The sequence below is a fragment of the Tamandua tetradactyla genome, chromosome 3, assembly GCF_023851605.1.
Source record: "Tamandua tetradactyla isolate mTamTet1 chromosome 3, mTamTet1.pri, whole genome shotgun sequence".
NCBI classification, from domain to species: Eukaryota; Metazoa; Chordata; class Mammalia; order Pilosa; family Myrmecophagidae; genus Tamandua; species Tamandua tetradactyla.
Window position 1 is genome coordinate 69,931,649 of NC_135329.1, and position 26,136 is coordinate 69,957,784.

Below are 26,136 nucleotides of genomic sequence, written 5' to 3' on the forward strand. Positions count from 1 at the left end.
GTGGCACACTTCATCTCCATTTTTAGTCGTGAGAAAATGCCTGTATATTCAAGGACAGTTTTTGATGGTGCCTTCAAGGATGTCTCCTCTTGTAGCCACAATAGTTTGCGGGTTGCTCTATTTTAGCATTTTTGTTTGTTTCTCTGATGATTCATTATACAAACGCTGTAATGAGGTGCGTTTCAGAGCCTTTCTTTTCTGTACCCATTTGGAAGTGTGCTGGGCTTCAAGCAAGAGAGAACTGATCAGTGGCATATCTAAGTTAAGGCTTTTCACACCTCAAGAAGTCTAGGGGTAGATAAACCCGGGCTGGTACCTTAGCTCAGATTCACCATCAAGGAGCCAGTCTCCTTCCATGTTTCTGCTTCAAATCCTTAGTAGGAAGCTTCCATCTTCAAGGTTGCAAGTTGATTATCGCCCTTCTAGTGTTGGGCTCCAGGAGGAAGAAGAGGAAAAACGAGTTAAGTGTTCCTGGGAGCCCCAACCTGGTCTCATGGTAGGCTGTCTCCACAAGGAGTCTGGAAAAGTGAGGTTTGGTTTGTTCGTTTTCTTCTCAGCCTCTATAATAGAGAAGGACAAGTGGAAATGGGACTTTGTGTGGCTTTTGGGTAGCCAATCTACAGAGTCCTTCTCAAGGCACATCTTCCCTTCACTGCCCTGGATTCTGATGGGCACTTTTCTAAGGCTTCTTGTAGCAGTTGAAAAACTATTTTCTCAGCAGTGGGGTACAACTTACTTGAAAATACCTAGCACAATCTCCCTGGGTGCATGGATAATGCAGTAAAATTCCATCATGAAATAAAAAATAGGGTCCCAAGCATCTGACTGCATGACATGTGGGGTTATTGTAAGGTTAGTGGAGAAAGCCCGTACTGGAGATTTTCTGAGTCCGGTCTAATTTTCTCATGTCTCAGCTGTGGCTTCGCGCCACCTGGTGGTACCTGACCTCCAGCCTAGATGCCTCCATCACTGGGTTTCTGGGACTGGGCAGGAATTCCAGGAATGTCCCATTAATTGATGCCCATATAATAAGCCTGAGGAAACTCGAGCAGGAGGACAGAGGTCTGAGAGTCACCCACCCTCCATTTCTTGGTTGGGTGGAGATTGCTTGCCATTTCCCTGCCTTGACTTGCCCTGCCTTCCAAAGATCACATTATTACCCGTGAATTACAGCACACGTGTACACACACACACATAACAATTATGTATTTATATTCATTTGAGCAATAGATTAAATGAGCTGGGCTTGAGAGGGTACACACAGAAAGCTTGACTCATTCCCCAGACTCTGGACTCTTTCTTTCTCTGTCCTAGAGGAAGATTTTAGTGTGTTTCAGAGCTTCTCCGGTCATTCTCAGAAAACAAAAGTTGTCTGATTACTTTCGCCACAATTCTAGCCTTATGTGGAAATTAAACTACAAAGTCTAGTGTAATGAGCACAATTCACAACTTTAAGCAATAGTATAGCTTGCTCCCTACCCAGGCTGGCCCATTCCAAGCTGGAAGCTTGAGGTGAGGTGAAGGGTGTGGTCAGTTCCTCCTCTCTCTGCTCTTCTCTTCTGAGCTGTTTGTTCTGACCCCGAGGAGGGCCCTGGGGGAGGGGGTGCGGACGCAGGGACAGAGTAGAGGCAAGTCTGGCCTTCCCAGCTTCCTGTCCCCAGCACTGAGGGATGTGACTGCTGTTCTCTGGCTTGAAGGTGGTCAAAGCTGAGCAGGGACTTTTTGTGGTTCTCTTGGAGGGTATTCTGCTGCTAATCTTCAAGTGTGACTTGCATGAGGCAGGTGATAGCTCTCCTTCAGTTGATAGTCATGAAACAACAGGGTTATTTAGGAGTCTGCTATCTGCTGGATCAGTTAGCTTCTCCAGACAGCTCTCTTGAACACACTGCCTTTGAAGAAAGCTCCAGGCTCACTCTCTCCTTCACACGTCCACTTGGCTCCTGGGGAGGAGAAGAAAATCAGTTTCCCCCCCACAGTTGGTGGGAATGCAGTTTGCTCCCACAGCAGCCCGCCCTCCCCCCTTCCTGCCTTGCTGCCTGGGACCTTTCTAGCCACAGCTTGTCATACTAGTCCTTATGCTTCCTAAAATCTGGAGATGAAAAGCTCTCATTGGTTTCTTCACACCGTGAAAACGCCATAGTGCTTCAACAACCTTCTCCAGAGAAATCCTCTCGACTTGCTCCTTCACTCTTTTCAAACCTTTAAGAAAGTAATCAAAAGGCGCAAAACCAAATTTCACACATACTTTTTGCAAGTCCTGCATAACATACGGTCTTGAACCTCCTTTGGAATGTGGGTACTTGGCATCCACCAGAACTGCTACATTGCATAGCTCTCCGGTATCATTTAAATAAAATATAATAAGAATATAGAATGCCATGTGAACAGCTACCCCTGGAGTTGTGCAACTGCGGGCCTGAAAGTACTGTCCTTGGCCTCTGGCATATCAGGACAGCTCTGAGACATGTCTAATAATAATAGAGCTGGCACTCTATATAGTGTCCCTGTGAGCTATGCATGGTTCTAGGTGCACCTAACAGTCCTCTGAGATAGGTACTATTATTTATTACTATTTTACAGAAGAGTAAGCTGAAGTCCAGAAAATGGTCACACAAACAGCAAGAGGCAGGGCTAGAATTCCAACCCAGGGAGTCTGGATATATATATATATATATATATATATATATATATATATATTTTGCCAGGGCAGGCACCGGGAATCAAACTCGGGTCTCCGGCATGGTGTGCATCTGGATATTTTTAACCCTGCCCTTTACAGCCACATCTTCTCCATGACATCCAGTGGCAGGCTGCAGATGGTACAGAGCAAACTCCACCTGCCATGAAGCACATCAGTTACTTAACTTTCCTGAACCTTTCTTTGCTTATCTGTAAAGGGATTCTAATCCCCACTTGGGAAGTATTCCCAACAGAGGTGGAACAGACTTGTTGGAGGAGTCATTGTTCATATACTTTTCCTCTCTCTTTTCAAAGAGAAGGGAATCAAAACTGCAGGGAATCAAACAAACCTGAAATGATCAGTGCTACTAGGGTCTGGGGCCGCGTGTGCCCGGGAGAGGCATGGCCTCACTGTGAATCCGCTATGCGGGTCTGACCCCACTGTACGTATGCCCTTCCGATGCGTCTCCTTCAGCCACAGTGCAGCCCAGGATGGGTCTTCTTCCTATTCCTGGAGTCCTTGCCGAGCAGAATGAAATCCAGGTGGGCGGAACAAGGAGAGGAGGTGCCAGGGCCCGGAAAGGAAGGTGGGGCAGGGCCCGTGCGCGCCGCCGCGGGGCAGGGGTGGACTCCGAACGCCGCGCTCCGGCCTCCCTCCGGGCCTGCAACGTGAGCGAGCCGGTGCCCACGGGCGGGGAGCCTCTGCGCGCTCCGTGCTGGAAGCTCGGAGGCTAAAACGGCCACAGCAAATGCGGGAGGTGCACGGGCCTCGGTGCGCAGCGACTTCAGTCACGGATTCCTAGGAAACGCGCCGCGGGCGCCAGGCACTCGCCACACAGTTCTCGGCGCAACGAGTCCAGAAACCCTCGCAGGTCACCCGCACGCCCGAAGCCCGGCCGCCTGGGCGAGGTCGTGGCAGCCACGCGGTCAGCCCCAACCACAAAACCGGCGCTTCGGCATCCGCGCAGCGTCCACACCCGTGCTCCCGGGCGCGCGCCTCACGGTGACGCTCGTCGGCGGGGCCCCGCCCCCAGGGCGCCCGGCCTCGGGTGCGCGTGCGCGTGCGCGGCAGCCCGAGGGGCGGGCCTTTCCTCCCTCGGAACCCTTTTCCCCTGGCTGGGCGCCCGCCCGTACCTCGAGCGCCGCGGGCCGGAACCGCGCTGTCCCTTGGGAGTTTGCGGCGGCGAGCGAGTGGCGGCGCGAAGGACGGGCGAAGATGGCGGCCTTCTCGGGTGTGTCCGTGGGGGTGGGGGCGGGAGGCGCCGGGGGCCGTCGGGCCCTGGGGGGCTGGACGCGAGCGGACCGGGGCCGTGTGGCGTGTAGGCCGCGCCCCGTCCGAGCCCTACGGCCCCGCGCTGGACTCTGGCGGCAGCCGGGGCGGTCCGGGCAGCGCGGCGTGGGTCGCAGAGAAGCCGGAAACAGCCCTCTGCGGCCTCCTTTCTGCGGCCTCCGCTGGCTTTCTTGCCCTGAGACCCGCGGGCGGGACGCGGTAGGCGGTGGCCGGGGCCGCCCGGGCCGCCAGCCCGCTGACGTGGCGCAGCCCTTGGGCCCTGGTTCCGCTTGCGGCCGAGGTGGGCCGCGCTGAGCGCCAGCGGGCGGTGGAGGGGCCGGTGGGGGTGGTCACGGCCCTCTACCGAGCCTGTAGGGTGCACCACAAAGGAAAGTCTTGTGCCTAAATCCGGTTTGTATTCACTACTTAAACGCAGTTCTGTCACCATCAGCGTTCGCTATTGAGCCTGAAGGTGAAGCTTTTTCATGCAGATGCACGCTAACCCAGCAGAAGTTTCGAAAATTGTTTATGTGCCTTTCTTTATTACAAACAAGGTTTGAAGTGGCTTCTCTAACCCCACCGTTGTCGTTTCTCCCCTTTCTTTATCATAATTTCTTTAGGCATCTACGATTTTATTAAGTTGTAGTCTTGAGAATTCTAAGTTTGATGAATTTATATACCAATAAATGTATCAGGTTAGGCCTACCATCTTTTTGTGGTTAAGTTTTTATTTCATAATCTTAAACTTAACTCTGCGATCCAGCTAGACTGGAAGGGAAAGATAATGTAGAACCCAAAAAACTGCAGGGAGAGCACAAATATTATTAGAATACTTGAAACAGACCGGGGCAGGTAGCTCCTCTGAGCTATAAACAGAAGGAATGTACATTCCAGCGGTTAAGACAAAACAAATAAAATTTTAGACTTGTCCACAGCTGGCAGTAATGATCATATTGCTGTTCTGGCTATTCCTAGACCCAGAGCACTCCATGGCCTCCATGATGACCATGCCTCTTTCATCTTGTCAAAGACCCTGTGTTTCCATCCAACCACTCAGTCTTAGCAGTGCAGATGAAAGAAAAAAAACCCGGTATTTGTTTGTGTTGAGTCCAGCTTTGGCCATGGACAAGAGGTCAGAACCTGTATGCTTCAGTATGATGTTATCATTGCCAAACTTCTCCCCGTAGGTGGCCTTGCCGCCAGTGTGGTGATGACTGTGAGGAATAAATCTGTGACAGCAGGAACCCTTATAGTCAAATCCTTTCTCCCAGGCGCCCAAAGTATGAAAATTTTAGCTCTCTTTGGAACTTTGTCTTCAAACAGCTTGAAGGAGCTGTGGCCCAAGGGCTGGTGGGCAGCACACTGGGATTGATCATGACTGCAGGGGAGTGGGGCTGCTGCATACGGTGGCATCTGCAAGGCCCCTACTGCTTTTTAGGGTTCTTAACCTATTAAGATGACTTCACATATTACAGTGTTTTGTGTTCTCCTTTTTTCTGCCATAAGATTATTAAGAATATTAGAAATTCCAAATTTCTAGTCATGAGGGACGATTTCTGACCATTTTGGTTGCATCTTAGAATAGGAGTCAAGGGGAAATATACTTGAGTGATTGCTGGGTTTTGTTTTCTGTTTTCCCAGTTCTTTCCTAAAGCAATATTTTGGAGCCAAGATCTGTAGAGGAGTTCTAGGTTGTCATTTTATAGGTTAATCTCTTTGGGATTGTGTACAGATTTCAGGAGTAGTAGAATAAAGGACTGGAAGAATAGTCTGATATGAATTAAAAACTAAAGTAGATTTAAATAAAGAGCTCATGAATATTATTCTTTTTCTCTTATGTGTTAAAATGTTATACTTAAAGAAAAGATAACATGCAGAGAATATGACCAGAATGGAATAACATTGTCTGAAATTTGCTAAAAATACTCACTGGTGGCTGTTTTGCAAGCAGTGTCAGACTGCAGTAATTTGTAAGCAAGAGCTTGTTTTGAAGCTCTTTCTCCACAGCTTAGGCTCTTTTCAATGATGCCACACTTAGTAGGTACTGTATAAGCCAAAACTATACTTCAAAGCCTTTCCCCTGTCTGTGAACAGTAATTTTAAGAGCATTATGATTTGTATTAGATTTAATATGTGTTTTTAATTTTTAATTTTTTTTTTCATTTTCAGAGATGGGTGTTATGCCTGAAATTGCACAAGCTGTGGAAGAGATGGATTGGCTGTAAGTACATGAAACTTGAATGTACCTGTGATAGTTGTTTTTATGATTTAAGCAGTTGTTAATGTTTTTATCAGATTTTGGGAGGTAAGTCTAGATGAGTAAGTGAAATTTGTTTTTTCTTATGATTCCCTTGAATGATAGAAGTTTGCTTCTGAAACTTTGATCTATTCCTAGTTTAAAAAGATTGGTTGTATTTATCAAATCAAATGTCCTTTTAAGCTTATAGTTTCACATGACTTCATTTGCTTAGGTAATTTATTTTAATGTCTCTATATTTTTTTATTCATTAAAATTCTTAAAAATATGATTCTTTTAGTCTCCCAACTGATATCCAGGCTGAATCTATCCCATTGATCCTAGGAGGAGGTGATGTGCTCATGGTATGTTAAATTTGGTGAGATAGCTTGGGGCTGTCTGAGGCTTATTTTTAGAACTCTATAGACTTAAAAAGGATATCTTCACCAAAATAATTTTATTTATTCACAAACATTTGTGATATATACTGTATTTAAAGTACTAGGTTGAAGCTGTGGGCAATATAAGGTCAATAAGACATGACATGTCTTTGGCCTTGAGAAGCTTCGAGTAAGGGTCCAGGTATCTTTCTGCTTGAGGAATCATAAAGGACTCTGCCTAGAGAAAGTAGATTTTTAATAAGGGAAGATTTTAGAGGAAAAGTCTAGGTACTCTACAGAAAGAGCATGAATAAAAGTGAATGGGAGAATGCAGGATGATTCAGAGTAGTTAGTTCAGTTAGATTATGGCATAAAATATGTATGTGATTGGGGAGGTATAATTTAATATAAAATGGAAAGTACATACTGGCTTAGATTATTTGGGCCCTATGTCATGTTAAAGAATTATGTATTTTTTAGCAGTAGTAGGTACTGGAAGCTTTTTAAATGGGGGAAATTACATGGTTAAATTGTTTTATGAAGACTAATTTGGTAGCAGCTTATAATATAGTTCTGAGGGATTAGATACCGTTAGGATGCTTTCATGCAGATGATGCGCATGATGAGGGTCTAAACTTAAATGGTAGTAATGGAAAGAAAAAACGGCAGATTCTTGAGGGAAGGAGAGAAAATTGTCAGGATTAGCAATAGTGAAAGTTGATTGAGGAAATCTGGGTAATCTTGAAGCAGTATGAAAATATACTAGTTAAGTGTTAAAAATTTCTACATTGTGTCATGTTAATTTGATTTTAATTGCCAATTTAAATTTTTCTTTTTTTACATAGGCTGCAGAAACAGGAAGTGGGAAAACTGGTGTAAGTAACAAATTGATTTGTTTTGTAAAATAATTGAATTTCAAAGCAGTTTTGAGCAGTATACTTTGAAATATTTAGTAAAACAACTGCCTCCTGTCTGTAAAGAATTGATTACTTGCCGCTAGGGGTAAATTTTTGTTGTTGTTGCCAGTTATTCTGAAGTAAGATCTAAGAAAGACTGTTGCTTTAAGAATGTAGCTCTGAACTGGTTTTGTAAAATGAGTTACAGTATCTTTACTGTACTTTCGGAATTGTAATTCAACAGCTATCATACTAAAAGAAATTCTGGAGGTTAGTCTACTGTTAGCCTAATCTCAAGATTAGTTTGTCTAAAAAAGCTAGATATTTTTTCTCTTTAGTTTAGGTTCATTTTATAAGTCTGCACTGTTTATTACTTTGGACTGTTATCTGGTTCCTGTTTTTTTTTTTTCCATCACCTCTATCATTTTGCTGCTATTTTGTGTTTAGGAAAATGAAATTGGAATAACAAAGTAGAATATGGGTAATTATTTAATGTATATACATGTAAAACTTTTTTTGCCATTTATTTCAGTTATAAAGTATCATTATATTAATATAGAGAACTTTTGTTTCTTTCTTTAATAGGCTTTCAGTATTCCTGTTATCCAGATAGTTTATGAAACTTTGAAAGACCAACAGGAAGGCAAAAAAGGAAAAACAACTATTAAAACTGGTGCTTCAGGTAATTTTTATATAGTAATATTTTCCTCTTGTATAAATGAGTGATTCTCTTCCCTAGCATTTAGAAATGTGAGGGATGGCTGTGCATTTTTATTGTCAATAGCTACAGTATCCTATTGGCATTTGGTGCCCTAAGGGTGAGAGATGCTAAATGCCATTCAGATCTTAAACAATGAAGGGTTGTCCGGCTCATTCTCTTTGAGAAACACTGGTGCAAATGTTCAATTCTGACATTTTGGAGATTATATTTAGTTATTTGAGTGTTTTTCTTAACCTGATAATTTTTTCTGCCTAATATTAAAAGTAAATTGGTACACAGTTTTGCAAGGTATTTAGGAAAGATTTGTTTGGTTTTTTTTTTTGTGGTAGGCAAGACATTTATTCACTTACTATATTATCTCAGTGCAACCTCACCTACGGCATAAATGGAAAATTCCCAGCTGATCAAAACTAAAACTTTTTACAATGTGCAATGCATATGGGGATGGTAATTTGGTATGATAAAAGTCACAGTGTCACCCAAATATAACTTCAGGTTTTCTATTTTTATTTCTTAATATACATAATGTTACTAGAGAAACTATAATTAAATCCCACTGATTTATCTTTTGGAACTTATTTATACGTCTCTAAGGGTTTTTAGGCTTTTTGTTTGTTTGTTTGGGAAGTTCAGAGTCCAGGAATTGAACCCGGCACTCCTGCCTGGCAGGTGAGAATTCTACCACTGAGCTACCCTTGCACCACCCTGGTTTTAGCCTTTTAAGAAATGAACTTCATGCCTGGATTGATATGTGGGCTTTGGAAAAACATGCCAGAGTTATCATATGACCAAATGAAATTGACCTACCTAACTTCTACAGATGAAAGAAAAGTTGGTGATAGGAATTTCTGTCACATCGCTTGGATTCTTCAGTCTTTTAACTGTTAACTAATGACTTGTTAGAATAATTAAAATTCCCTCATTTTTCTCTCCCTTCTAACATTAGGTCATTGTTAGGTTCATTAACAACATTTTATTTCTTTACACAGTGAAACATTTCAAAACATTCAATATAAAGGTAAATATCAGAAATATATAGGCCAGTGAATTTGTGCATTACAGTAATTGTACTTTCACACCTCCATAACAAAGTCTCCATTTTTAGAAAAATATATTGTTGCACTGAAACTACAAACAGGCATTCTGATTTCAGTATATTCTTACTCAAAGCAGTATGTACACTCCTATAGGAGTGTACTTTAGATCCACACACTGGGGTTTTATGGGCTAGGTTCCAGACACACAGCAATATATGCACATCTGTAGCGCATCTCCTAGGCAGAGGCTTGCTTGTTTCCTTGGCATGTATCAGGGGTCTCTTTCTGTGAAGGGGAAGCAGACTGCCGATGAACGTGGTCTGTTTTAGGCTGCTTCTTCATCAGAGAATCTGTCTTACATAGGTAAACTTCATAAAATGTGGTATTCACGTAGGTGTTTTGTTTTTCTAATATCCTGTTTCCAGACACCAGTATTTGGGCAAATGATGGCCTCTCATAAGGCTTCTCTAGCCATCATTGTCTCATTAGGTCATACACCTCTACAGGGGCTTCTCTAGCCTGTAGACCTAGGGTAGCTTCCCATAGAGTTCAGCACACGTCATCCCGCTGTAGAGAGTGCCACCTAAAGCTAACAGTCTCCCCTACTAATACACCGTAGGCAATACATCATTGTTGTTTGTACACATACTGTAATTTAGAGACTTAATCGCCATCCAGTGCATTAGGAGCCTTCCCTTACACTACCTAAGTACTATGCTCCATGTGTACTTTTTAATTTCTTTTCCTATTTGACTTCTTTTTACTCTCGTCCACGTCTATCCGTCCCACTCTTATCACCTAAGTTCAGGCCACCATCATCATTTAGGAAAGGTTTTACAAATAATTGATGGGTAGAAATCCATGGGGGTGGAACGTATTTCCTAACATAGGGAAGAGACACGTACTTTTTCCTCTTCAGAAAAGATAGGAGCCGAGAAGTTGGGATGCAAAGTGTAAAGTTTAGAGTTTCTCTACATGGAGAATGGTCCTTTTGATAGTGATCTGGTACTGTCTCTACCATGAACCTCATTGTGTTATTTCTGTTAAATTGTTTCTAAATTCTGTTCTATCTTGATTACTTTATGGTTTTGTTATATTTTTAACAAAGCAAGTCCATATTTTAAGTCACTTTGTTTCATGATATAAAACAGGATTGTGACAAAATAGCAATTGTTTAAGTGGAGTGAACTTGGCATATCAACCATTTTTGTTCTCAGTTTGAAAGTAACATTGTACACACAAGTCATAGAATGAACTCATTTGTAACTAAATTGTGAGGTAGATAATGGAATGTAAACAAGTTTTAGACTATGTGGACTGGTCTAAAATCAGTTTCATAATTTGTGGCTATATGCCATCTTTTATTTATTTTTTAATTTTTTCATTATATATTGTTTTTTAAGAAAACAAACAATACACTTAGAACCACCAAAAATGGACATCTTAGCTTAACCATAGATGTATTTAAATAAAGTATCCATATAATCATTGTGAAGCCTGTGTTTGTGCAGTAAGTTTCATAAACCAATTTAAAATTAAGGCAACAAGGAAAAAATCTACAGATTCAGATAGCAAAATTCTTAAATTCTAAGTATTAAATACTAACTTAGATATAATTTGATCATCTGTCAAAACTGTGATTGTTCTCAAAATATCAAGTAGAAAGTCTTACAAATATCTGCATTGCTATAATAATGACATGTTACTAAATATTTTCCTGATTTCAGGAAAATATAAAGATACAAATATTTTTACAATTAATATATGGAATTCTTATATGCCATCTTTTTTGAGAGATGGTGACAAAGGAGAATATGTCCAAAAGAGAGTAGGATTAAAAATCATGTCCTAAGAGGAATAAAGAAACTAGATATTTATGCATAGAATAGGGGTTCGAAAAAAAAGGAGATATGATAACTGTTAAATCATAAAAGGGCTCTGGAGAGGAAATAATCTAGATGAAGATGTCTTTTTAACTTAAAATACTTCCTAATAGCTAGATTGACCCAACAATAGAAGGGAGAACCTCAAAAGAAAATTGTCTGTCGTTCAAAATGTCTAGGTGGACGATGAATATCTTTTGCCCAGGAACAGTTTGCTTTAGGTGAGAAGTTAGGCTAGGAAACAAGTAGGATTCTCTTTGGCTATTAACAGTTCCTTGATTATCCATAGACTTTTTTTTTTAATTTTATTTTTTTAATACCAACAAAACACCAAGCAAATGCAAACATTTCTATTTTTGATCATTCCATTATACTATATATAATCAATAATCCACAATATCATCACATAGTTGTATCTTCATCGTCATGATCATTTCTTGAAACATTTGCATCTATTCAGAAAAAGAAATAAAACGAAAACAAAAAAAATTTATACGTACCATCCCCCTTACCCCTCTCTTTCATTGATCACTAGTGTTTCAAACTAAATTTATTTTAACATTTGTTCCCCCTATTATTTATTTTTATTCCATATGTTCTAGTTCGTCTCTTGACAAGGTAGATAATAGGAGCATCAGACACAAAGTTTTTACAATTACACAGTCACATTGTGAAAGCTATATCATTATATAGTCATCTTCAAGAAACATGGCTACTGGAACACAGCTCCACATTTTCAGGCAGTTCCCTCCAGCCTCTCCATTACATCTTGGATAACAAGGTGATATCTACTTAATGTGTAAGAATAATCTCCAGGATAACCTCTCGACTCTGAAATCTCTCAGCCATTGACACTTTGTCTCGTTTCACTCTTCTCCCTTTTGGTCGAGAAGGTTTTCTCAATCACTTGATGCTGAGTCTGAGCTCATTCTAGGATTTCTGTCCGACATTGCCGGGAAGGTCCACACCCCTGGGAGTCATGTCCTACGCAGACGGGGAGGGTGGTGAGTTTGCCTGTTGTGTTGGCTGGAGAGAGAGGCCACATCTGAGCAACAAAAGAGGTTCTCTTGGGGGTGACTCTTAGGCCTAATTTTAAGTAGGGTTGACCTATCCTTTGTGGGGTTAAGTTTCATATGAACAAACCCCAAGACTGGGGACTCAGCTTATAGCTTTGGTTGTCTACACTGCTTGTGAGACTATCAAGAATTCAACTTGGGGAAGTTGAATTTTCCCCCGTTCTCACCATTTCCCGAAGGAGACTTTGCAAATACTTTTTTATTCACTGTTCAAATCACTCTGGGATTTATCAGGACATCTCTCTGGACAAACCTATCCATAGACTTTTAACATATTTCAGAAAAGGAAAGTGCCGATCCCATATAAATGAGGAAAAAAAATTTGTGACTTTTGAGTGTAATATTGAATTAAGATAAAAGACTTGCTTTTCTTCTAATAGTGGTAAAAAATATAGTTGATTAGACCTTGAAATGTTGCAGGTTGATTGTTTCCAAAATGATCTTAGCTTGTTTAGCCACCCACATTTCATTTTATCACTGCCCCAGGGATATGACAAAGATCGTTGTCACCTCATACAAAACTCATGAAACAAGTGAAGAGGTGCGGTTTGTGGCTCAGGTGGGCTAGTGATTATCATCTTTGGCATATTGTTTCAGTTTTCAGTATCATTTTTCCCCTTAATAAAAACAGCAAGAGTTATAGTTGTATATTCCAAATAATGTTTAGAACCATATCGAATCAAGGAGAATTAAGGGATTATATAAAATACAAAATATTTGCATAGTTTTATAGAGAATTTTTAATTTGACATGTATGTCATTTTTCTTATTTCATTCTGTTAGTGCTCAACAAATGGCAAATGAACCCGTATGATAGAGGATCTGCTTTTGGTAAGTAAATAGATTTTTACCAAGTGATATTGTAATTCAGAAATTTGTCTTGAATAATGTTTGCGAATATAAAGAAACTATGAAAAGGATAGTAAAGGAATACTCAATTTACCAGATATTAGGGTGTAGTCACTGCAATCAAATAATGTAGTATTGATATAAAAATAGACAAATAGCTGAGTGGGATATAGTGGAAATAACATCTAGTATATACAAGAAGTTAATATACAGGGAAAACACTGCATTTCATTTCAGAGGGAAAAGGATGATTTATTTAGTTAAGGGTCCTGATACAGTTGATCCATCTGGAACAATATAAAGGGACTTCTATCTCACACTACAATTAGAAATAAATTCCGGATATATTTGAGGTTTAAGATAAACAAAAAAAATAAATTTTAAAATATAGAAAACTACATATACAATTTAGGAATGGAGGACCTTTGCTAACCCAGAAGGAAACTCAGAAATTATAAGAGAGGGTACATTTGTATAAAATTGAAGAATAATTATGAGGAAAAATATTTTTTTAAAAAAACAGTAGGCAAATAATAGATAAGAAAGAATATTTGTAATGCTGTTAAAAGATTAAGAATCCTTTTAAACTGGTAAAATTTTGATGTTGTTAACAGATAAGTTATCATCTGTTTTGATAAGAAATAAACATCCAGTGAGAAGTATGGGCAAAGGATATGAATAGGTCATTCACAAAAGAGCAAATTCAAATAGCCAGTAGACTTGCAAAGATCAAACTCAGTAAAAAGGTAGGGAGAAGGAAATGTTACAGTGAGATACCGTTTTATAAGCATCCAGTTGGTAAGAAATCAAAAGAATAAAATAGATTTTGCCCATGGAAATATGAATTATTATTTCTGAAAAGCAGTTTGGCATTACCTTATCAAGTTAAAAAGAAATATTCCTGGAGGGGCTTGCCCATTGGAATAAAAGCACCAGTATACAAGGATAGAAGTATAAAAATGTTTGTTGGCAACATTTTTTGTAGAGATAAAAACTGCCAACAATATGGTAAGAATGTTTTTGTTTGTTGTTATGTTTAAAAAAATAAAAAAATTTTAAAAATTAAAAAAAAACTGCCAATAAAGTGATACAGTTGCTAGAAGAATGGTTAACAAACATTAGGGTGCATCCAAGGACTTTTGTGCAGACATCACAAAAACTGAGTCAGAGCTATAGAGTTGAATTGATAGCATTTTCGTCATACATTGATGAACAAGAGAAACCGTGCAGAAAAATATAGTTGTAGACGTGAGAGATCATGCAGAAAAAAAAGATCACTTTTCTCCACAATATCTAATTTATATTTTAAAAATTATATCTGTTTATATGCATAAAGTATTTGAAATTTGAAAGTTTTAGGGACTTGCCATGGATAAAGAATGTTAAAAGAGGTTCAATTTTATATAATGTGGTACCCATTAGTAAGAATTCATACTTTGAATAAATAATTTTATCTTTGATAAGTGAAGTGTGTGGTGAGTTGTTTTTAATTAAGAAAAGTTGCTTTTTTTTGGCGGGCCGCGGTGGCTCAGCGGGCAAAGTGCTTGCCTGCTATGCCGGAGGACCTCGGTTCGATTCCCGGCCCCAGCCCATGTAACAAAAACGGAGAAACAGATTACAATAAAAACAAGAAAATGTTTAAAAATGTTTCCCTTTCTTCCTTCCTTCCTTCCTTCTATCCTTCCTTCCTTCTCTCTGTCTTTCCTTTATAAAAAAAAAAAAAAAAAAAAAAAAAAAAAAAAAAAAAGAAAAGTTGCTTTTTTTGAAAATTTTACATTCAGGTGCTGAATTTGAGTTGCAAACATGAAGTAGAACGGAATTTATAGTTTCTTTCCAGGAGTGACCAAAGCTAATTGCTTTTCTTAAAGTCAATAAGCACCTACCGTGTTGATATCATGGGGACTGAGCTTGATAAATAAATGATACAGAACCTCACTTTTTAGAGTCCTAATATTAGCACATAGTAAGAACATCATTCTTTTGCCAATGTGGTTTCTAGATCCATGGATTAGGGAACATAACAGAGACAGTTCCTTTTAACTTTTAATGTGGTGGTCACTCAGCTCTAAGTTATGCATAAAATCAAAGCAGCAAATACTGAGAAATAGGTGCAGTATCATCCTTGAATACACATTTCTTTAAAAGACTCTGAGAACAGAGTTGTCTAAATACATTTGCATTGGTGACACAGCTGCTGTTAAATGCAGGTTAGGTTAGGGCTGTATTGATTCCTTGACTAGACTTGTTGCTGTAGAATCTTATCCTGGTTAACAGTTAACAGTATAGAAACCAGGCCCAATGTGGCCACGAGCATGCAGGGGATGGACAAGGGCCATTATTTATGGTGAAATACTGCTACTGTTGAGGAATGAGCAAGTCTCCGTTTCTACAGTGTTGAAACAAGTGATGAGAGTATTAACCGCTTAGTGAGATGGAATGATGCTTATTTCAGAATGCAAGATTTATAAAATCTATACTGACTTCTTTTTCTGTATTTTTTCTCAAATCCAGCAATTGGGTCTGATGGTCTTTGTTGTCAAAGCAGAGAAGTAAAGGAATGGCATGGATGTAGAGCTACTAAAGGACTAATGAAAGGTATGTGAGTAGCATTTGTACTTGTATAAACTTTGATGTAATGTATTATTTATGTGAACTTATTTATATGCAGTTATTTGTATTATATAGCTTTAAGTTGAAGATCTGAAAAGGTTTTTAAAAGCGGTTACATGGTAAATGAATGACTCATTTATGCGAAATAATTTATGTAAATCTCAAAGTGTTTTGCCTTTATAGGAAAACACTACTATGAAGTATCCTGTCATGATCAAGGTTTATGTCGAGTTGGGTGGTCTACGATGCAGGCTTCTTTAGACCTAGGTAAGCGTCTCTAAAATAACTGAATTTATTGATTTACATTTTGGATTGTTGACATTTTATTTTGGATTGCAATGCAAATTTAACTACTACAAAGTTTATATTTTATGGCCGTGGAATTAACATTATTTGTCTATTCTCCATCCTATTCCAACAAATACTAGAAGCAGCTCATAAAAAAATACATATAACAGTATAAGGGGCAGTAAGATTTAAGAATATGAATGAAGCTACAGTAACATTAGTATGCGAACACATACAACAGAATACTGGAAAGCTGTGTACATACTTGAAGTTATTGTAAATTTGCATCTGAATTTCTTAGTGGCCAGAGCAAAGGGTGGGGTGCAGTCTCAGTTGTGTCCATAACATCACATAGTGTCCGTAGGCTGAACACAGTTCAGTCATTTGTGCTGCTTGGAAACTTACATGAAATTTTTTCTCTGGTTTCTTGAATTGGTGAGTTTGTAATATATTGTAAATAAAATTATTCTTTTTAAGGGCTTTTAATTTTATATTTACTCTTAACTCTTAAGTAAAATGCTTTCTAAAACCTAGGCACTGACAAGTTTGGATTTGGCTTTGGTGGAACAGGAAAAAAATCCCATAATAAACAATTCGATAATTATGGAGAGGTAAGCTATTATATTTTTACTTTAAATATAGCATTATGTTTATGATTAGTTTTTTGTGTGTTCCTATTTGGTCATTCATGGCATGACTGAGGATGTTGAAATATTCTAATGACAAAGTGGGTTTTCTGTGTATGTTCCACAGAAAGTTCAGATTTGGGCTTCAGTGAAGTAATGTGATAAAAGTTGATAAATATGTAGTAGTAGTAGTAGTAGTAGTAGTATTTCTTTTATGCTATTTATTAGCCCTTCCAAACTATATTACTTTGTCTTCTCTTTCACCCCGCTTTGAATTTGGCTTTGACTTGAATAGATTTGTTATTCTGGTTTCTTTTTTTGTTTTTTATCTTGGTAAATTTGAATATAGTTGATCTGGTGTGCCTAAATATATAGAAATGCATATGACCCTCATACCATGTTGACTAAAAAGCCTAACAGATATTTATGGTATCCTATAAAGTCATTTTAACACCTGTATTATAGCTGCAGGGAAACTAAGACATTCCTTTAAGGCAACTATAGTTGAACTTTTAAGATTTTGCTTCTTTTAACAGCACTTGATTTTCTGGTTTTCTAGGAATTCACTATGCATGATACCATTGGATGTTACCTAGATATAGATAAAGGGCATGTCAAGTTCTCCAAAAATGGTAAATTTTCTGTAGACCTTCTTACATGATATTCAGCAGTTGTGTTTTTTTACGCCTCCTACCCCCCTTCAATTCTCTCTCCTTCCCTCCCTGCCTTTCTTTTGAACAAATATTTAGTGAGCATTTGCTATGTGCTGGGCACCCTTGTAGATGCTGGAGATACAGAAGAGTAGGAAACGAAGTAGACCAACACCTTTTCCTGTCAGGCTTACATATGGTTGGGGGAGACACAGCAAATCGTAAGTTAGGTGTTAACAAGTGTTGTGCAAGACAGGATAGAGCAGAGTGAGGGAGTGGGGAGAGCGTAATCTGGAGTCTGCTATTTTATATAAGGTGGTCAGTGATGGCTTCTCCGCTAAGGGTACACTTGAGTGAAATCTGAATGAGTTGGGTGATGGATCATGCAGATTTCTTTGAAGAACATTTCAGTCAAAGGAAACAGTGAATGAATGGTCTTGAGGTGGAAACATGCTTCATGTATTACAGTAAAGAGATCAGTGTGTCTGGAGCACAGAGAGCATGGGGTGGGAGGGTGGTAGAGGATGAGGTCAGTGGGGTGGTAAGGCCATGTAATGGAGGGCCTTGTAAGCCATGATAAAACTTTGGTCTTTGAGTGAGATGGGAAGCTATTAGGTTTTTGGGCAGAGGAGTACCATCACTTGAATTTAACTTTAAGATGGATCATTCTGGTGGTGTGTTGAAAATAGACTCGGGCTTGGGTGGTGGTGGTGGTGCCATTTGGCAGCTAGGAATTCGATTCTGGTTTGAGATACTCTGACAGCTAAGTGATGAAATGAAGTAAGGAGCTAAATGTGCAAGTCAGGAGGTGAGGGAAGAGTTCAGGGCTAGAAATAAAATTTTAGAAGTCAAGAGATGATAGATGATATTTAAAACCATAGAATTGGATGAAATCACCTAGGGAATGAGAGTAGATAAAGAACAGAAGAGATCAGAGGCCTGGTGTTTCCTGTGGTTAGAAGTGAGCAGATTGAGAAGAATCTGGCAGTGGAGAAAGAGGAGGAAACCCATTGTGGTAGATGGAGAATGGAGAGGATGGGGTCCTGTAGACCAGGTGAAAAAAATGTTCCAGGGAAATTGTGAGCAGTGCTGCTGATGGGTCTAGTCTAGAGATGAGGACTGAAAATCAATCATTAGATTCACCAAATGAAGATCATTGATGGGATTGACAAAAAGCTTTTTGGTGGAGTGAGGGGTTAGATTGGGAAGCCTAATTGGAAATCTGTTCAGCATGAAATGGGATGAGAAGTGGATACAATGAAAATGAAAACTCAGGGAGTTTTACTATAAAAAGGAGAAGAAAATGGAACATTAAATGGAGGGGGTGTGTATTCAGGGGAGGTATATCTGTGTTTTAATATGGAAGCTGCTATTATAGTGAGTTTGCATGCTGATGGCAGTGAGCAAGTAGAAGGGAAAGGTTAAAAATGTTGAAGAGGGGACAATTTTCAGGCATACAGTTAAAAAAACGTGAAGTTAGTCTTAGATAGGAAGCACCATAATTTATCTACGGTAACAGGAGGGAAAGCTTGAATTCAGGTAGGCTGGTAAATTTGATGGTGTGATCACGTAGACATACTTTTCTGTTCTCTTGATTTTCTCTCTCTCCCTTACTCTTTCTCTTTTATTTTTTTCTTTAAAGGAAAAGACCTTGGTCTGGCTTTTGAAATTCCCCAGCATATGAAGAACCAAGCTCTCTTTCCTGCCTGTGTTTTGAAGGTAATTAAAAATCTAATTTGAGAGGGGCGGTGGCTGCAGATTGAGTCCAGTTACATGCACTTGAAGCCGCAGTGTGTGGCTGCTGTTCCAGGAGGGTGATGCTTGTGTTAAGACCCACCCAGACCTTGCCTTATGTGCCTCTTCCTTTGGCTGCTGCTTTTGCTGTTATAAAGCTATAGCTGTGGCCCTAGCAGTATACTCTGGTGGCATACAGCATCTATTCTGCCTGGTTCCCTCATCGTCACATGGGGCAGAGTACTTGTGGCTAGTGACCATGCCCAGCCGGGTGTTGCTGCCCCTCATGTCCAGGGACTGATCATTGGCCCTGCCTGGTTGGGGACATTCCACTAAAAGATCTGGTTCAGTGTATATACAAGCCATCCTATTATCCGTCAGATTGAACCACCTCTTACCGTCTCTCTCTGGCTGAAACCTGCAAAGCCTGGAGGTGGAGATGGTGCAGCTAGGAGAGGGGTTGGTCTTGGCTGGGGCCTTGTGCTGATGGCCAGATGGCATACTGAACCCTTTCCACGGTCACAGATGGTTGATGACTGTCCCTGGGTTTGGATCCCATCCATCTGGAATTGTCCTTGTTCAATAAATGTTCCCAAGGAGAAAAGAAAAACGTCTATTTTGAAAAATTTTGTTTGATTGTTAGTTACTTTGACCTGCATTATTTTGTATTGGTTAGCTTGCTATTTGTGAATTATTTGGGATAAGAATTTTACTTTTCTCCTTTATTTGATACTAGAATGCTGAACTAAAATTTAACTTCGGTGAAGAGGAATTTAAGTTTCCACCAAAAGATGGTTTTGTTGCACTTTCCAAGGCACCGGATAGTTATGTTGTCAAATCACAGCACACAGGTATTAACTGATTGGATAAGGAATTCTAGAATGAGGCATTGGTGAAAACTTCCAGTGTAAGGCTTCTTATAGAGAATTTAGTTAGATTTATCTTCCTAACCTCCCACTTTACTTGCTGGCTATTATTAAAATTTTCATATTGAAATATTTGCACTCCAGTTTTACAACTAAGAGTATATTGGGGTGTGATTTGAATATTTTCATCTTTTTTCTTCCTTTTAGGTAATGCACAGGTGGCACAAACAAAGTTTCTCCCCAATGCTCCAAAAGCTCTCATTGTTGAACCCTCTCGAGAGTTAGCCGAACAAACCTTGAATAACGTCAAGCAGTTTAAGAAATATATTGATAATCCTAAATTAAGGTAAAGCTTCCTTTTTTGCTTAAATACCTGTTGTTCTTAGGTGTGAGGTGTTTTTTATGTTGTTGTTTGTGTGTTTGGACACGGGCAGGCTCCAGGAATTGAACCCGGTCTCTGGTTCAGCAGGCGAGAATTCTCACACACTGCCTGGTGTGAGGTGTTTGGAAGAAGATTAGGTAGAAAAAAATGAAGTAGAAATTCATTGTGTATACACACACGTGCATGTGTGAGTATATGCATGTATTCAACTTTGATATAAATTAGTTTTTATATAAAACTCTATTTGGTGATATCTGATTTTTTTTTTAAAAAATACAAATTGAGATTTTTTTCCTGTGTTTCTTATACAAAGAGTCATGGTTTGTGAAACAGTATCAGAGTAAAAGTTAAGTTTTTTAAGGGAGCATTTCATTCAGTGTTAGGTTCATTTCATCACTTCTCTACGTAGAAAATGTGTGGCTCCATTTCCAGCTTGTTTGTAAACAAGGCCAGGTTGATTCTAGACTGCCTCAAAGTAGTGTTTTTCTAACATTTGACATTTAGACTGTTCACTATCAAGTTATGGGGCTTTTTGCCGTTGTGGGGGGCATGGGGGCACACCAGAAGTTAGTGATCTGGTGCGACTTCTTGCTCAGTAACAATCCCTTTTAATTTGAAGGAAATCATACCATTTAAGGAAACTACTCTGTTAGTGGCTTTGAACATTTAATTTTTATTACTTTTTTTTTTTTTTTTTTTTAAAGGAAAGACAGAGAGAAGGAAGGAAGGATAGAAGGAAGGAAGGAAGGAAGAAAGGGAAACATCTTTAAACATTTTCTTGTTTTATTGTATTTTGTTTTTCCGTTTTTTGTTACATGGGCTGGGGCCGGGAATCGAACCGAGGTCCTCCGGCATAGCAGGCAAGCACTTTGCCCGCTGAGCCACCGCGGCCCGCCAATTTTTATTACTTTTTCTCCAAATTATTTTTATTATCAAGTATAATTCACGTGACACAAAATATACCCTTTAAAAGTACAATTCAGTGGTTTTTAATATCTTCATAAAGTTCTGCAACAATCACCCTGAATCTAACTCCAGAAGGTTTGGATTTTTGATACTGTTGAAGGCCCATCTTAGTGTTGAATTTACATGTTGAAGAAATTTATTCAGGGATAATTTATTTTTTTTTGGTAAAATAATTTCTAACTTGTTTTGAGGATTCATGCATGCCACTCATTCAAGAAATATTTGAATACCTGTTAGGTGTGAAGTCATAGAGGCACCAGGGATACAACAATGAGATGTAGTTATTTGCTTTCCCGGAATTAAGTTGGGAGTGGGTATACTGTGCCAAAGAGAGAGACAGCATCCAGGATATCTGCTCAGTGTGAGAGACTCAGAAATCTTCAAAATGCGGAGTGCTAATATGAATAGATTTTTCTGCTTTAATTATGTTAAAACTAGCATGTTTATGAACAAGGACTGAAAGGGGAAAAGAAACAAGAAAATCAATTTATTTGTTAAAATGGTAAAATTGTGGGTTACTCATGGCGTTCAGTAAAAATGAACCTTTTCCTTCTTTTAAACCCACCTCAAGTCCTAATCTCTCTGTGACGCTGACCTAGTGTCCCAGCCCAGCCTCTCTTCCCTCTCATACCACTGTGTGCACCAGTGCTTCATGCTTGCATACTGTCCTGTATCATTGTTCATCTTTAAAAATACAAATAGTTTTAGTCTTTCTAATCATTTTACACCCCTCAAGTAAGAGACTGTTCTTTTATATACCTGAACAGGGCTTTGCATACAACGTAGATTGTCATGTGTATGTGTATTTACCTTTTGCTAAATGTATAGGCATGAACATATCTGATCAGGAATGTGGGCAAGAGTAAAGTATTATAGGAGAAGAGATGATAGATTTAGGACAATAATTGTCAAACCTGGGAAGTTAGAATTTATTAAAAAATTTAAATTTATTGTTTCCCTTCCCCAAATATACCTAGTCAGAATTTCCAGGTAACAGGAATTAGAGCCTTTTTTGCTTTGTAAAGAAAGAAAAGAAGCTCACCTAGGTGGTTCTTATGTAGCCAGTTGCATCTGGTACTGCTGGATTTGGGAAATATGATGGTTCTAGGGTGATAGGTGGGTGATAGGCATATGTTGAGATGATGGACATTCATAGATAAGAAAGCTTTTTATTTTATTTAGTTTTGCTTTCTAAATTGCGTAAGACAATGGTAGGCAACCATGAAGCCTATCTTTAGTCAGAGTCACAGAATTATAAGACTCAAAGGGGCCTCTTAAATTTATGATATTAAATAATTGCAGTGTTGACATGTAATCCTCTTAATTAGAGTTTTCCAGTGGTTTTAAAATGACTTATCAAATAAGAATAAATTTAATAAAGTAAAATACTTGGAGATAATTTTGATTGAAGGTTTTATGGCTGCCTGAGGAAGTAATTTTGTCTGTTATTTATAGAGATGACAGTCTTTTTTCACAAACAGCTTTATTGAGATATTCAAATATGACACAATTCATCCTTTGAAGTGTACAGTTGTTGTTATTATTGTTATTATTTTTAGTTTTTGGTATTTTCACATATTTCTGTCGCCATCACCAAAATAAATTTTAGGACATTCTTTTGTCCCCAAAAGAATGTCCCCAAAAGAAACCTTGTAACCTATTAGCAGTCATTCCCCATTTCCTTCCAACCCTCCCATTTCTAGGCAATCACTAATCTACTTCTTATATAAATGGAGTCATACACTATATGGGCTTTTGTGGCGACCGTCTTTCACTTAGCATTAAGTTTTCAAGGTTCGTCTATGTTGTAGCCTGTATTGGTACTTCATTCCTTTTTGTTGCTGAAATGTATTATATTGTATGGCTACACCTCATTTTGTTTATCCATTAGTATTTGAATAGTTGAGTTGATTCTGCTTTTTGACTGTTATACTATGAATTTGTGTGTGAGTTTTTATATGAACACGTTTTCATTTCTCTTGGTTATATATGTAGGAGTAGAATTAGTGGGTCATCTAGTAACTTCATGTTTAACATTTTGAGGTGCTGCCAGTTTTCCACACTAACTGAACCATTTTACATCCCCATCAACAATGTAGAAGGATACCTATTTCTCCACATTCCTTTTTTTTTTTGTATGGGCGGGCACCGGAAATCGAACCTGAGTGTCCGGCACGGCAGGCAAGAAGTCTGCCACTGAGCCACTGTCGCACCACCCTATTTCTCCACATTCTTGACAGTGTTTGTTACTTTCTTTTTTGTTTGTTTGTTTTGGATTCTAGCCATTCTAGTAGATGTATATGAAGTTGTATCTTCATTGTGATTTTAACTTGCATTTCCCAAATAGCTAATTATGTTGGACATTTTTTCATGTACTTACTAGCCATTATATTTCATCTTTGGAGAAATATCTTCTTGAAATCCTTGCCCATTTTTCCCTTTGGTGATTGTCTTTTTATGGTCGAGTTGTAAGAGTTCTTTATGTATTCTGGACAAGTCCCTACCTAGGTAGGACTGATCTAGGAACTGATTGGTAAATATCTTCCCCCATTCTGTGGCTGTCCTTTCATTTTCTTTTTCCTTTTATATTTTTTTATGAGCTATTTGTAGCTATTGTAAATTTTGCTTTCATTTTCCTGATGTATGTTTTGAAGCACAAAAGTTTTTAATTTTGAAGACCAATTATTTTTCTTTTGTTGATTGTGTTTGTTGTATCCAAACCCAAGGTGATGAAAATTTATGTTGGTGTTTGCTTTTAAGAGTTTTATACTTTATGTCTCATATTTAGGCCTGTTATCCTTTTTTTTTTTAATGTTGAAGATGTGAATTTTTGTGTGTGTCTACTGTATGGTGGGGATCACATTTCATTCTTTTCCCATATGACTGTCCTGTTATTGCAGCACCAATAGTTGAATTTGGGGGGGGGGTGGGGGGAAGGGCATGGGTCGGGAATTGAACCCAGGTCCCTCAGGGCAGGTGGAAATTCTTCTACTGAATTACCATTGCACCCCCTTTGATTCATTTTGAGTCAGTTGTATATGTGTATGTTAAATGTGTATGTGTGAAGAAGGGGTAAAAGTCTTTTTTTTTTTTTTGGCAAGTGCACATCCTCTTTTTCCAGCATCATTTGTTGAAAAGAGTATTCTTTATTCTTAATGTGCTGCATTGAATTATCTTGGCATGAGACAATTTTTTTTAACCAAAAAAAAAGTTTAGAAGTGTTTGAAATAAAAATATTCAAACAACACAGGAGGGTTTTCTACAAAAAGTAAGTCTTTTCCACCATCCCCAAATTTCTGTTTATTCTTCCTGGTGGCGATTTTTTTTTGTTTTGCTGTTTGTTTTTTTTTTGCATACACTTTTTTAGAAATATTTTATACACATTATATGCTTGTTTGTCTGAAAGGTAAGTTGAAACCTATAGGTTTTAGAGAATGTCGAATATGTCCTAATATAAAAGGGTATGCAGGTGAGGAATAATTTTCTCTGTTCTAGGCTTTCGCATTCTCTTCAGTTACTTTACTTAATTCTAGCTTCATATATGTCTACTGAGAATAAACTGTTTTGTTTTCAACCTTCTTCAGCTTACTTTGTTGTGGATTCTTTCTCGATTACATACTCAACCTTAATTTCCACCTAAAAGAAATGGTTACAGTTCAAACATTGTGAAGTAGACTTTAGTTCTTATAATGTAGAAAATATTTACAATGTCTGATATTTATTTTCAGGGAACTTCTGATAATTGGAGGTGTTGCAGCACGGGATCAGCTTTCTGTTTTGGATAATGGGGTAAGTTGTGCTTTTAAGTTTAAAGGTAACGTTATGGGTTGTTGTGTTTAGACAGTATGTTCTGTTGTGTTTCAAGAAAAATTAAATGGGACTGAAATTAGTAGGTCAGAAAAGTATATATTTGTTCAAATACATCTTTAAAGTACACCTTTCCTTTCCCCAGAATTATATAGAACAGTAGTCTCTTTGAAGCTGTTCTTATAAAATTCCAGCATACATGGGCTATTTTTACTTACTCTTTGAAGACCTGGGAATTTTCTTCTAGATTTTATGAATTAAGAGTAATTTGTTTTGGAAATAAATGAAAAAGAAGAAATTGGAGTTAAGAATAGGAATGGAGATACAGTGGATTGCATAAAAGGTGTTTTAGTTTGTAAAAGTTGCTGGAATGCAGTATATCAGAAATGGAGTGCAGTATATCAGAAATTCCCTTTGAAAGGGGGAATTTATTGAGTTGCAAGTACAGTTTTAAGGCCATGAAACTGTCCAAACTAAGGCATCCAGGGAAAGATATCTTGATTCAAGAAAGGCTGATGGGTCCAGAACACTTCTGTCAGCTGGAAAGGCACATGGCGGACATCTGCTGGGGTCTCTGGCTTCTTGTTTCAAATGTCATCCCTGAGGGTATTTTCTTTCTTCATCTTCACAGGTCTCTGGCTGTGTGGGCTCTGTTGGCTTTAGAGCTTTTTCCAGAGAGATTCCTTTTTAAAGGGCTCCAGTGTTCAGTCTCACCTTGAATAGGTAGAGGCACATCTCCATGGAAACCATCAAATTAAAAGTTACCACCCACAATTGGGTGGGTAACATCTCCATGGAAACAATAAGAAAGATCCCACCTACCAGTATTGAATGAGGAATAAAGGTCTTGGCTTTTCTGGTGTACATAATAGCTTCAAACCATTACAGAAGGATAATGGTTTCAGTGACCCTTAAAGATGATAAGCCTGAAAATAGGGGGTCCAGTTAGAAGGGAGGTGTGTTCAGATATATGCAAAGGGACAAAGGCTTGTGCTCAGACCTGCAGTTATGCAGGGCAAAGATAAGGCTCTGTGATCCCTGTTATTGGGGAAGAAGTTTGGGAAATTTTAACTTTCCTATGTTCAGCAATTCTGTGAATCTAAATGCGTGTTATATAAAAGTAGGATTTCATAAAGTACGTTCTATATATGAAATAACTTTTTCCTTACAAATTTCCCTT

General features: G+C 38.6%; 1 protein-coding gene and 1 long non-coding RNA gene across 4 annotated transcripts in view; one reads left to right on the top strand and one right to left on the bottom strand.

The window, feature by feature from the left end:
* Positions 1-1,195: 1,195 nt before the first annotated feature.
* LOC143677377 (uncharacterized) lies at positions 1,196-3,677 on the bottom strand. The gene is made up of 2 exons (XR_013172548.1): positions 3,030-3,677; positions 1,196-1,940 (listed from the first exon to the last, which is right to left on the bottom strand). It is a non-coding gene; the product is annotated as an uncharacterized LOC143677377 (long non-coding RNA).
* Positions 3,678-3,739: 62 nt separating this feature from the next.
* DDX1 (DEAD-box helicase 1) overlaps positions 3,740-26,136 on the top strand; it is a 53,011-nt gene continuing 30,614 nt past the window's right edge. Inside the window, exons 1-15 of one of the 3 annotated variants that reach the window (XM_077153241.1) lie at positions 3,762-3,911; positions 4,925-5,081; positions 6,119-6,170; positions 6,487-6,550; positions 7,411-7,440; positions 8,047-8,143; positions 12,962-13,009; positions 15,539-15,622; positions 15,821-15,900; positions 16,456-16,536; positions 17,111-17,183; positions 18,844-18,920; positions 19,672-19,786; positions 20,009-20,147; positions 24,878-24,938. In XM_077153241.1, coding sequence (XP_077009356.1) covers positions 6,121-6,170; positions 6,487-6,550; positions 7,411-7,440; positions 8,047-8,143; positions 12,962-13,009; positions 15,539-15,622; positions 15,821-15,900; positions 16,456-16,536; positions 17,111-17,183; positions 18,844-18,920; positions 19,672-19,786; positions 20,009-20,147; positions 24,878-24,938 — 999 coding nt within the window. In that variant the 5' untranslated portion in view covers positions 3,762-3,911; positions 4,925-5,081; positions 6,119-6,120. Of the gene's footprint in view, positions 3,912-4,924; positions 5,082-6,118; positions 6,171-6,486; positions 6,551-7,410; positions 7,441-8,046; positions 8,144-12,961; positions 13,010-15,538; positions 15,623-15,820; positions 15,901-16,455; positions 16,537-17,110; positions 17,184-18,843; positions 18,921-19,671; positions 19,787-20,008; positions 20,148-24,877; positions 24,939-26,136 lie in introns of all 3 variants that reach the window. The other 2 variants (XM_077153240.1, XM_077153243.1) reach the window with 2 other exon arrangements.